General features: G+C 41.3%; 1 protein-coding gene across 4 annotated transcripts in view; it reads left to right on the forward strand.

Annotated features, from left to right (window-relative positions):
• CFAP61 (cilia and flagella associated protein 61) overlaps nucleotides 1–12,808 on the forward strand; it is a 209,177-nt gene that overhangs the window by 105,656 nt on the left and 90,713 nt on the right. For all 4 annotated transcript variants that reach the window (XM_048842440.2, XM_075127270.1, XM_075127267.1 and 1 more), the window contains exon 19: nucleotides 12,671–12,769. In XM_048842440.2, the coding sequence (XP_048698397.1) occupies nucleotides 12,671–12,769 (99 nt within the window). The remainder of the gene's footprint in view (nucleotides 1–12,670; nucleotides 12,770–12,808) is intronic.

A 12,808-nucleotide genomic window follows, 5' to 3' on the forward strand; every position in this document is an offset into this window, starting at 1 on the left:
ATAAGGGGTGAAAACTTAGCCCCACTGAAACTCTCGTTGATGTCAGTGGGGCCAGGATTTTATCTAAAGTGTCTGCTACTGAGAAGCCCTATGGAGCAACTGACAACTAGAGTCATTTTTAGCTCTGGTGCTGCAACTCAGATGGAGAAGGGACTGTCGAGGAAAAGCCACTAATGATTGCTGAGAAGTTTTACAGAGAATGCAGCAAATTCTGGTTTTGAATTATTCAGACAAAATCTTTGAGAACCATTCTGTATGCTTGACCCAATGAAGCATAATTCTATACCCGGGAATCCTATTAAATAAAAATTCCACTAGGAGAAAAAAAAGTATTTAAGGTCACTTCCTGGAGTCCTGTCTTGAAAGGGTCCTGATAAAAACTCCACTACAATGCCTCTCTTCACCAAAGCCATTTCAAATGCCTTGGCATTTTTTCTCCAGTGTTGGTCCGATGGAGAACTGGTTTATCTTGGAGAACTCTTAATTAAAACTGTATAACTTTTTGATGAATATCTGTGTATCAGTTCTTAAGTAGGAATCCTGTTTTGAAAACCTAAGCTGATGCACATAGGTAGTTTCTTGTCTGCCAATACATTCTTTGGAAGTCATTGTTCACACAATGATCTCTTCTGCTTCCTTCTTGGTTGGCACTCTCACTTATAGCATAGTAAACAAGAAAGTATGACCCCAGGTGTGGGGCCTTCATGATGTTTGGTATGACATCCTTTCCACAGAGCGATAATATTGCTGCTTTGTTTTCCCATAACGACTCATACTTATAAAATCATAGAAATATAGGGTTGGAAAGGACTTCAAGAGGTCATCAAGTACATCCCACTGCGCTGAGGTAGGACCAAACAAGTTTAGACCATCCCTGATAGGTGTTTGTCTAACCTGTTCTTAAGAACCTCCAATGGTAAGTATTCCACAGCCTCCCTTGGAAGCCTATTCCAGAGCTTAACTACTCTTATAGCAAGAAATTTTTTCCTAATATCTAACTTAAATCTCCCTTGCTGCAGAATAAACCCATTCCTTCTTGTCCTACCTTCAGTGGACATGGAGAACAGTTGATCACTCTTTATAACTGCCCTTAACATATTTGAAGATTGTTATCAGATGCCCCATCAATCTTCCTTTCTCAAGACTAAATATGCCCAGTTTTTTAACCTTTCCTCATAGGTCAGATTTTCTAAACTTCTTTATTACTTTTGTTTCTCTCCTCTATACTCTCCCCAGTTTATCCACATCTTACCTAAGTGTGGTACCCAGAATTGGATACAGTAATCCAGCTGAAGTTTCACCTGTGCCGAGTAGAGTGGGACAGTTACCTCTCATGTCTTACACACAAACCAGAATGATATTAGCCTTTTTCGCTACTGCATCACATTGTTGACTCATATTCAACTAGAACTAGATCCACTAGAACTTCCAGATCCTTTTCAGCCGTACTATCACATTTTGTAGTTGTGCATTTGATGTTTCCTTCCTAAATACTTTGAGATTATCTTTAATGAATTTCATCTTGTTGATTTCAAATCAATTCTCAAATTTGTCAAGGTTATTTTGAGTTCTAATCCTGTTCTTCAAAGTGCTTGTAATCCCTCACAGCTTGTTGTCATCTACAAATTTTATAAGCATACTCTGCACTTAATTATCCAAGTCATTAATGAAAATATGGAATAGTAGCAGGTACCCAGGACTGACCCCTGCAGGACCCCACTATATGTGCTCTCCCAGCTTGACTACGAAGCACTGGTAACTATTCTGTGAGTATGGGTCTTTCAGTCAGTTTTGTACTCACCTTATAGTAATTTCATCTAGTCCACGTTTCTGTAATTTGCTTGTGACAACATCAAGTGGGATTGTGTCAAAAGCCTTACAAAAATTGAGATATGTCACATCTGTTGATTCCCTCCCTATCCACTAGGCCAGGAACCCTGTCAAAGAAGGAAATTAGGTTGTTTGTCATGATTTGTTCTTGACAAATCCGTGTTGGCTATTCCTTATAACCCTATTATCATCTAGGTGCTTACGAGTTGATGGTTTAATTTGTTCCAGTAACATTTACTGAAGTTAGGCTGACTGATCTATAATTTCTCTGGTCCTCTTTGTCCCCTTTTTTAAAGGTAGGTACTATTTTTTCCCTTCTTCACTCCTCTGAGGCCTCAGCTGTCCTCCATGAGTTCTCAAAGATAATTGCTAACAGTTCGGAGATTGGTTCAACTAGTCCTAGGATGAACTTCATCAGGCCCTGCTGACTTGAATACATCTAACTTATCCAAATAGTCTTTAACCTGTTCTTACCCTATTTGGCTTTCATTTCTTTCCCCCTGTTGTTAATATTATTTGTGTTGTATGTCTGGTCATGATTAACATTTTTAGTAAAGACTGAAGCAAAACTGGCATTAAACACCTCAGCCTTCGTGATGTGATCAGTTATTACCTCTCCTTCCCCTATAAGTAGTGGACCGACACTTTTCTTCATCCTTTTCTTGTTCCTAATGTATTTAAAGAACTACTTCTTCTTGCCTTTTATGTCCCTTGCCAGGTGTAACTCATTTTGTGACTTAGGCTTTCTGATTTTGTCCCCACATGCTTGTGTTATTCTTTTGTTCTCCTTCCTAACAATTTGTCCATGTTTCCACTTTTTTTAGGATTCCTTTTTGATTTATCAGGCCATTAAAGAGCTTCTGATGAAGCCATATTGTCCTCTTAATAGCTTTCCTTTGCATCTGGATAGTTTTACACTGTGCCTTTAATATTGTCTCCTTGAGAAACCACCAGCTCTCCTGAACTCCTTTGTCTCTCAGATTTTCTTCCCATAAGACCTTATCTACCTGTTCTCTGAATTTGTTAAAGTCTGCTTTTTCAAGTCCTTTGTCTTATTCTGCTGCTCTTATTCCTTCCTTCCTTTCCTTAGAATCATGACATCTATCATATCATGATCATTTTCACACAAATTGCTTTTCACCATCAGATTTGCAACCAATTCCTCCCTGTTTGTCAGAATGAAGTCTAAAATGGCTGTCCCCCTGGTTCCTTCCTCCATATTCTGGAAGAAGAAGAAGAAGAAAAAAGAAGTTGTCCTCTATATATTCTAAGAAATTTTGCATTCTGCCATATTACTTTTCCAACAGATGTCTGAATCATGAAAGTCCCCCATTACTACCACTCTTGTGTTTGGTATATTTCTATTGTTTGATCTAGAAATGCCTCATCCACCTTCTCTTCCTGATTTATTGATTGGAAATAGACCCATATCATGACATCAATCCAATTTTTCCCCTTTTATCTTTACCCAAAGACTTTCAACTGGTCTGCCTCTCACCTCCTTCTGGACCTCAGAACAAGTGCATATATTCTTGATGTATACTGCGATACTTCCTCACTTTTTCCCCTGTCCATCCTTCCTGATCCCCTGTATACCAATGTTCTGGTAATGAGAACATGATCTTATGTTGATTCTTATATGCCAGAAAAGAATGCTGGTACCTTGAACAATGGGGGAAAAAGAAAGGCGTGTAACTGACTTCAGCTCTGGCTGGCAAAGCAACAAGTCACAAGGCAGCAAGTGGCCAAGAAAGTGGTTAAAATCATGTATAGTATCATAACATAGTTAACATGTTGAGAAAGGTGCACTGAATGAAGGCCACTGTGCCAGACTTTAATTGAAAATTAAAGTGATTTCATTTATCTGTCATATAATGTATGTACTAATTTGATTTTCCCCATTTCCCCAACCTAGGGAGGTTATGGAATCTCCATCACTGGGGATTTTTAAGAGCAGGTTGGACAAACACCTGTCAGGGATGGTCTAGATCAGTGGTTCTCAAAGCCGGTCTTCTGCTTGTTCAGGGAAAGCCCCTGGTGGGCTGGGCCAGTTTGTTTACCTGCCGCATCTGCAGGTTTGGCCGATCGTGGCTCCCACTGGCTGCGGTTCACCGCTCCAGGCCAATGTGGGCTGCGGGAAGGGCGGCCAGCACATCCCTCGGCCCGCACTGCTTCCCACAGCCCCCATTGGCCTGGAGCGGCAAACCGTGGCCAGTGGGAGCTGCGATCGGCTGAACCTGTGGATGCAGCAGGTAAACAAACTGGCCCGCCCCGCCAGGGGCTTTCCCTGAACAAGCAGCGGACTGGCTTTGAGAACCACTGGTCTAGATAATACTTAGTCCTGCCTTGAGTGCAGGGGGCTGGACTAGGTGACCTTTTGAGGTCCCTTCCAGTTCTGTGGTTCTATGATTATTATCAGCTACCCTTGTTATACTGTAGCTGTGTAGCATTTGCTTCTCTAGTTTGAATTACTGCTCAAAACTGGCAATTTGTTACAATTTTTTTAGAACTGTCTTGAGCTTTCATATTTAGAACCACTTTTATGTGACAAGGTTAGAGTACAATGGAATTCAAGTTGTCTGTGCCTTTGACTTAGTACATCATATAACACCAAATATTAACATGGTTATTTAAATACTGTGCTTACAGGAGACCAGCATATCGGATAACCTTTTTTTGTTATTCAGAGACTGTATTACTTCCTAGTACAATTTTGTCATTTACTTTAAACTACTGGAAAAGATGCACAGGTGTGTAATATTTAGGTTCAAGTAAATGAAATGGAAACATTTAGATCCATGTGGGCTACTGCTCTTTACTTTGTGTTAAGAGACTATTTGGCTATTTATTTGTTCAAATGAGAGGTTTAATGAAAGCAGTTAATTAAACGGCTTGCTTAGACAGATTTTTGCTAAAAACAGCAAAAGCTAAAGAAGAATAATCTGGTAGATTTGCAAATGGCTCTTGCCAAGATCCCTGTAAGTAATATACTAATTTTTTTTTTGCTTGCTGCTTTTATTATGCTGACAATAAATTGGCAATGGGAGCCTTTTTTATTTCAAGAACAAGGATGTTTAGGCCTTCTTTTGTAGATGTCCTCTAGAACCGTGCAATGAAACTCAATACCTTTTACTTATTTCCCTAGATACTCTAATCCCTCCCCGCTTTACGAGTATCTTTGGCTGTTCTTCCCTTTTGTATCCACAGCAACATGAATCCCCACAGGAATTATTTGCTTCTAAATTGCAGGTGCACTTGTGTAATGTTTCATTGGTTTCAGCTTTTGAAGACTTTTTCACAAAATGGTGACCTCTCCTTTTACAGCACTTGATGTTGGGCATTTTTTATATACATTAAAAGCATATAAGCCACTCTGTTTCCTAATATACGGTAACTGTTTGTCAATGTCTATTGTTTTTCAGTTATCAGGAGCTTGCTTTTAGACCAGCAGTGAGGAACTAGAGCCAGAATGTATGAACCATTCTTTTATCGGCATATAAATAAAACTATATAAAAAGAACCCCAAATGTATTGATGGAAAGTATAATGATACTCAGCAGTGTCATTGGCCAGAATTTTCAAACCTGTCTGCTTATGTATAAATCTGTATCCAAGCTCCTGATTTTCATAGATGTTGAGCACCTGCAGCCTGCATTGACTTGTCAGGCTAATTATATTTAGGTGCCTATATATGGATTTAAGAGCCCAACTTTTGGTGCACTGGGTAAAATTTTCCAAAGCACCTTTGTCACTTAGGCATTTTTGAAAATGGGATTTATGCACCTACGTTACTGAGAGCCAGTTTTTTAATGCTATTTATGTCCTTATAGCTGCAAATAAGGGCCTAACAGGATTTTCACAAACATCTATCTGCATCTTTAGGTGCCTAAATACCTTTAAAAATCTGGCCCTTTGGCTCTTTTGGAAATGTCACCCACAGACTTGAACATTTTGGCCACTAAATTTATGAAAATGACATAATTTCCATTATTGGGGGGGTTCATAATTTGGCTAGAAGAGATACTTTGGACTCTTGACATACAAAATCTTATTTTAGATATTTAAAAAGATGTATTTTACTATTCAGTGTTAAAGAAGGGCAAGTAGTACAAAAATGTTCACTGCGTTTTCATGCTTTCTATATGACCCTATAATTTAAAAATAGCCTTCTATTTAAAATGGCATTGTTCATATTATTAGTGTGATAAATAAACTCCTTTTGGAACACAGAAATTGCCATGTTGGATCTCTCTAGCGGTCAGTCTAGTCCGACCTCCTGGTCTGGTCTCCAGCTCTGAATTTGTCAGTTCTTAGCTAATGCCTGCAGCGTGGACAAGAGCTGGCATCTGGTCTGCCAGTGTAACAGTTACACCCCTGTGATGTTCCTCACCGTCTTCTCTAGTATTGCCCAACTTAAATGTTTTTGTGTCTTCTGCTAATTTTGATATCTCATTCTTCACCTCCTTTTTGAGATAATTATGAATATGTTAAACTACACCAGTCCTAGTAGTGAATCTTGTGGCACTCCACTGCTAACCCTTTTACATGTTGAAAACTGGCCATTAATTTCTACTCTGTTTTCTGTCTCTTAGCCAGTTTCTCATCTAAGGAAGTACCTTACCGCTATGAATACTTCCTTTGATTTCTGTTTGTGAGGGATTTTGTAAAAAGTTGTTTTGATAAACTAAGGGTGGTATTTTCAAAAGCACTCAGCATTAACTTTGCTCCCATGAAAGTCAGTGGAGTACATTGACATAAATGAGAGCAGAGTTAAGCCAATGCTTGAGCACTTTTGAAAATGCCAACCAAAATAATTTCAAGTGGTTCTCCCTTATCTTTTTGCTGACATGCTCAAAATTTCTAATAAATTCAAGAGGCACAATTTTCCTTTACAGAATGCAGGCTGCTTTACACCTTGTTGTATCTTCTTTTTCTAGGTGTTTTAGAATTCTACTTGTAATTATTCTTTCAACCAAATTATCTGATAATGGGGTAACGCTGACTGGTCTCCAATTCCTATTTTTGTATTTAAAAAATAATTAAAATATCAAAGAATATGAAGTTCTAAACATGGGACAACATGTCAACTACTTATTGTAAGGGCTTTCACTGTGCAATTATGTTTTATTATATGCACAGGAAGCGACACCTAACATTAAGACTGCCCAACACACCCCATCATAAGACCTGGTTTTCTGTTGCTTATAATTAGGGCTCCGTGTCTGTCATGGAGGTTGCGGAAGTCACGGATTCTGCAGCGTGACATCTGCAGTAACCAGCATGGCTGACCCCAGGGCCGCCCAAGCAGCTAGCCCCGGGGCCAGCTACTCCAGCGGCTTGGTTACAGCCACACCGGCCGCTACTGGAGTGGCTCCACAGCCGGCTGCTCGGGGAGCCCCACAGCTGACCGCACCAGACAGTGCTGGAGCTGCTCTGACAGCAGCCGCACTGGCTGCTACTCGGGCGGTCCCTGGGCAGGGACTGTACAAGCAGCTGCCGGTGTGGCTGGCCCCAGGGATGGAGGAAGCAGTCACAGCTTGGTGGCCCCCGGCAGCGGTCCCATGGACGGCCGGAGCAGCAGCGGGGAGGCGGGCGGTGCAACCGCTGCTAGGATGGCCCCCGGCAGCTGGTGCCATTGGCCCCGCTCCCTGGGGCAATCCCCCAGAGCAGTGGCCCCCACCGGGTCTTCCCCCAGCAGAGGGTCCCCAGAACAACAGCCTCCTGGCTAAAATTTAGTCTGGGGTATTTATAGTACAAATCATGGGCAGGTCTCAGGCCGTGATTTTTTGTTTATTGCCCATGACCTGTCCATATCTTTTATTTAAAATACCCATGACTAAATTGTAGCCTTACTTATAACTTTGCAAAACTTTAACCGTCTGTGTTGAGATTTTTTGTTCATTTTCTCTGCCTCAGGCTGAATTGTTCTAGAAAGTTTCTACAAAAAGAGTTCAACCTTTTCTTAGTACGAGGTTATAGAAAAATACTTTGTTTTCTCATGTTAATGAAGTAGTTGTAAGAAATTATTTTAGATCCTCTAGTGTCTTCATGCCTGGGAGAAGGGTTTTCCAATTTGGCAGGGAGCCTTCCTAGTGTCAGGGATGTGCCTTTCATTGTTCTTGAGAAAAAATGCCCAAATTTGACCAGATTATCAGGCTTTGTAAAATCTCAGTTTGCACATGCTTGTTAGAATATGGAGGCTAGAATCTCTGAAGTTTCCATCTGTACTGAGCATGCTCCAGCCCCTCATATCTTCTAAGTGTGACTGGACTATAGTATGGTCCATTCTGGTCAATTTCATGGTCAGAGGATTTAAAAAATCGTAAGTTTCATGATTTCAGCTATTTCAATCTGAAGTTTCACAGCCTTGTAATTGTAGGGTCCTGACCCAAAAAGGAGTTGGGGGGGGGGGGTCGCAAGGTTATTGGGTGGAGCAGTGTTGTAGTACGGCTACCCTTACTTCTGAGCTGCTGCTGGCAGTGGTGCTGCCTTCAGAGCTGGGCAGCGGGAGAGCGACGGCTGCTGGTTGGGATCCCCGGTCGCTGCCAACAGTAGCGCAGAAGTAAGGATGGCACGGTATGGTACTGGCACCCTTAGTTCTGTGCTGCTGCCTGCAAAGTTGAGCCCTCAGTCAGCAGCCACCACTCTCCAGCCACCCAGCTCTGAAGGCAGCAGCGCAGAAGTAAGGGTGGCATGGTATAGTATTAGCACCCTCACTTCTGTGCTGCTGCTGGCAGGGCACTGCCTTCAGAGCTGGGCTCCCAGCTGACAGCTGCCACTCTCCGGCCACCCAGCTCTGAAGGCAGCTCAGAAGTAAGGATGGCAATACTGCAAACCCCCTAAAATAACCTTGCAACCCCCCTGCAATTCCCTTTTGGGTCAGGACTCTCAATTTGAGAAACGCATGGTTTCCCCCCTGTGAAATCTGTATAGTATAGAGTAAAAGCACACAAAAGACCAGATTTCACAGGGGAGAAACCAGATTTCACGATCCATGATGCATTTTTCAGGGCCATGAATTTGGTAGGGCCCCAGCTATAGGAAGAGGATGACGATTTCATGATTAAGTTGAATGCTACCCTGGAGAATTGGATACTATCTTGACCTCTGCCACAGAGTTCCTGTGTGATGCTAGGCAAGTCACTTAAACCGAAATGTTCAAAGTTGCCCAACATTAGACAGCTGGGGGAAGATTTGCAGAAGTGCTGAGCTCTGACACCTGCAGCCAGACTCAATTAGAACTGTGCTTTTAACATATTAAGTGCTATAAAAATGGTGTAAAAGTATTCTGAAAATTCAGGTCCCAAGTATCTCCAATTGGGCACCAAAATTGGTGAACTTTTTTGACAATTTCGGCTTTAATCTCTCTCTGCTTCAGTTCCCAGTCTCTAAAATGGGGATAAAAATACCACCCAATCTCACAAAGGTGTTGTAAAGATAAATTATGTAATGTTTGTGAAGCACTTGGATGTTATGGTTAGAACATCCTAGAAATGTTGAGGAAGAAATTAATAATATTTTATTCAGTGCAGTGTTGGAATGGATAATAAGGCCTTGGGCCACACAGTGAGGATAAAAAGAAATATTAAATAACTACGCATTTACTGATGAGCTGGGTTTCCTGTAGAAAAAATAATATGGGATCATGTAATTAAAGACTGTATCAGAGTGAGAGGGAAAGTTAAGTTTCACAAGCAACCTTAAAATTGTCATTTCCTGACTATTGAGTGCCTGACTTCTTTTAGTGTAATTTAGTATGTACATTGAGTAGCACTCAAGATTGGAGCCCCTATTGTGCTAGGTGCTGTTCAGCATCCATGAAGAAATGGTCCCTCCCCCAAAGTGCTTACAATCAAAGATAACAAGTGATGTATGAAGGGGGCAGAGGGACAGATTTATACACTGAAACATCAGAAATTTGTATATCGGTTTCCAGTTATTGTCCTGATAACTGTATGTAAATTGTTAAGTATCTGAATATTATGGATCTTTACGATTAATGGTATTCATTCACACTCACACCCACAGTAGCAGCTCCAAATGCATATGGCCTTGGTACTGTATGTTTTAAAATGCAGATGAATGGATTGGGTCTGATTTTCATTTACACTAAAGCCACTTTAGAACACACTGTGAGTATAAAGCGGCCTTAAAGTGGGAGAAAATTACATTTATACCCACTTTAAGGATCTTTTGCACTGCTGTGTAAAATTACTTTTGTGTAAATGAAAATCAGGTCTATAATCTGTATAAATATATGCACTCTGTTACATTCAGGTTATTTATTACATTGTGCCCAAAGTATGCATGGAGATTTATAGTAGATGATCCATAATCCAGAATTAAACTATTAATATGCATTTATAGAGTGGCAGCCATAACCTTGAAATTCTTTGGTTTAAGTATGACCTTTCACTTTGTTTGAATATATTTTTTTAAATGTATGAATAACAAATTAACATTAGTAGATAAAAAGCATACCATTTCCTTGTAGCACTTATATCTATCCATATTTAAGTTGTACAAAGCCTTGAAGATTATAAGGCTTAATCATTCATAATATTTATTTGTTTTTAAATGTCAGATCTAGGTTACTTTAATATATTGTCAGAGCCCACGTTGTTAATTAAAATGCAGTGGGACAAATTCTCTTGATATGTGCCAAAAAGCACATGCAATTGAGAAAATGGCAGAATCTCCTGGTGCTTAGATTCTGGCCCACTCAGATGAATTGCTCTGTGGAACCTGCTGCGGATGGCATTGAAAAATCTGCTGTTCCATTGACGAACCCTCCTAGTTCCAAGAAATCCATTACAGGCAGTGGATATAGTCTCCTTGTTGTCAGGAATCCATTACAGGAAGTGGCTAGAGTATTGCAGGCCACGGGGCTCTCTCATGCCACGGTGGCCTCACTGTCCAGCTATCTTCCTTTGGTGGCTGAGCCACAAACAGCACTGACAAAGTCGGGCTAGCCTTATTTCAACGGTCCCACCAGCAGGACTGCTTCCTACCTTTGTCACATGTCATGTGATGGCACGTTGGGAGGAACCGGTTACTCAGGAAAACACTATATCCTGCTTTGGGCAGTGCTCAGCAGGCATGTGACTCTGGTCTAAGCATAACCTGCACACTGTTGCTAAGGCTCTGTCATTTTCCTAGCATGTACCCAACAAGCCAAGTGAAAGCAGTAATTGTAGCTGTCCACTGATATTCATCAGCAGTCTGAATAACTGCACATTTCCAGCATGCATTGTGTCTGTCTGAACATGCGCTTTGGCCCCAATTCTGCAAACCACTGAAGCACATGTCTAAATCCATTCCTATTCAGCAAAGCATTTGAAATCAATGGAAGTCGAATGTGTGCTTAAAGTTAACGCTGCTTTGCTTAAACAAGGGCTTTATTTCTGCTTTGCCTTCTCTTCACTTTCATTATCTTAACTTTGCATGGATGTGGTGAGCCATATGTTTACTAGAGAGACAGAAAGATATAGCCATGTTTAAACTCCCACATGAAGAGAACACAAGGGTCTTCCTTCTACCGTTGCTGTCTGTCAGCAATGAACAACTTTATTTTTCGTGTTATTCCCAGAAGTGAAGCCTCTGAAGGGTTCCACCAGTGGCATAGCCAGGTGGAGAAAACAGGGGGAGCGGAGATAAAAAAAAAAGGCGCCACCCGCTTGTACTCACGCAGCGGTGCTCTGGGTCTTCAGGGGCAGGTCGAAATGCCAAAAAGCTGCCGAAGACCAGAGAGAGTGAAGGACCCGGAGCGCCGCCTGACCCATAGCTACGCTACTGGGTTCCACTTGAGGGTCTGATGCAGGAATGTCAGCCAGGCCCTGCTTATGAAAACATCTGCTGAATCTTAACCTTATCAAAGAATTTGAATTAGCGATCCAGATTGTGGCTGGCACTAATGCAGCTCTACAGTGATTAAAGGGGGAGTAAGATCATCTTCACTTACCAACATGGCCTCCCCAAAACTTGGGTTCAGATGTGAGGGGAAGAACAGGAACTGCACCCCTGAGAAGGTGGGCAAGGAAGGGGTGGAGAGGGGCAGGGAGTGGACACAGCTCCATCCCCTCCACAATGCCATTAGGTAAAGCTGAACTGGCATGAGTGAAAGCAATCTGCACCTAGTGACATGTATAACTTTCCAAGGGAAGGGAGGATCAGAGAAGGAATTCTAACTCTATAGAGCTTTGTTTTCCCCAGAAAATTAGGTGATGGGGGTGGGAGCACTAACTAGAGAAGCTGCAGCGACTGGCCTGCTATTAACATTCAGGGTTGACAAGGACTATTGTGTTTAACATCATGCCAGCTACTACAGCTAGCCAACGCTATGTCAAACACAACAGTCCTCCTCTACTCAGAGTGCTAAGTCATGTTTAACACTGTTCATTACTATGACTCCTCAAGGCCATTTTCTAACACAACCTAATTTGCAAGTGAAGGCAAGGCCTGAGTCAATTCCTGCCATACTTCTTGATACTCAAGTAATTGAGCAAAGGCTCAGTCTAGCTCTAGGATGACTTTCAAGTTAAGTGGTGACTGAGGTAATTTATGCCATATAGCTCTACGGGGACAGATCATAATGATTTTTATTTTATTTCTTATCTGTATTATGATGTAGCCCAGAGATTCCCAATCAGATTCAGGGCCCCATTGTGCTGGATTCTGTACAGCTAAACCAAACTTCTCAGGAATAGACTGGGAAACCCTGTTGAATGTAAACACTAATTATAACAGTACGTTTTAGCAAAATCAAATTACAAGTATACCTAACTGAACTTCAGCAAACTCATGTTGATCTATGTTTTGCATTTTGTTTTTACTTCTTTAGTCCGCACCTGAAATTTAACAATCTGACCCTGATTTCAACTCATGGGCTTCCAGGAAAAAATCCACCAGGCTCTACGAACAGAGGATTTTTAATTGACAGGTTTGATTTAATTTCTAAATATTTGTGATCGTTTCAAAG

This window comes from Caretta caretta, chromosome 3, assembly GCF_965140235.1.
Source record: "Caretta caretta isolate rCarCar2 chromosome 3, rCarCar1.hap1, whole genome shotgun sequence".
Lineage (NCBI taxonomy): Eukaryota > Metazoa > Chordata > Testudines > Cheloniidae > Caretta > Caretta caretta.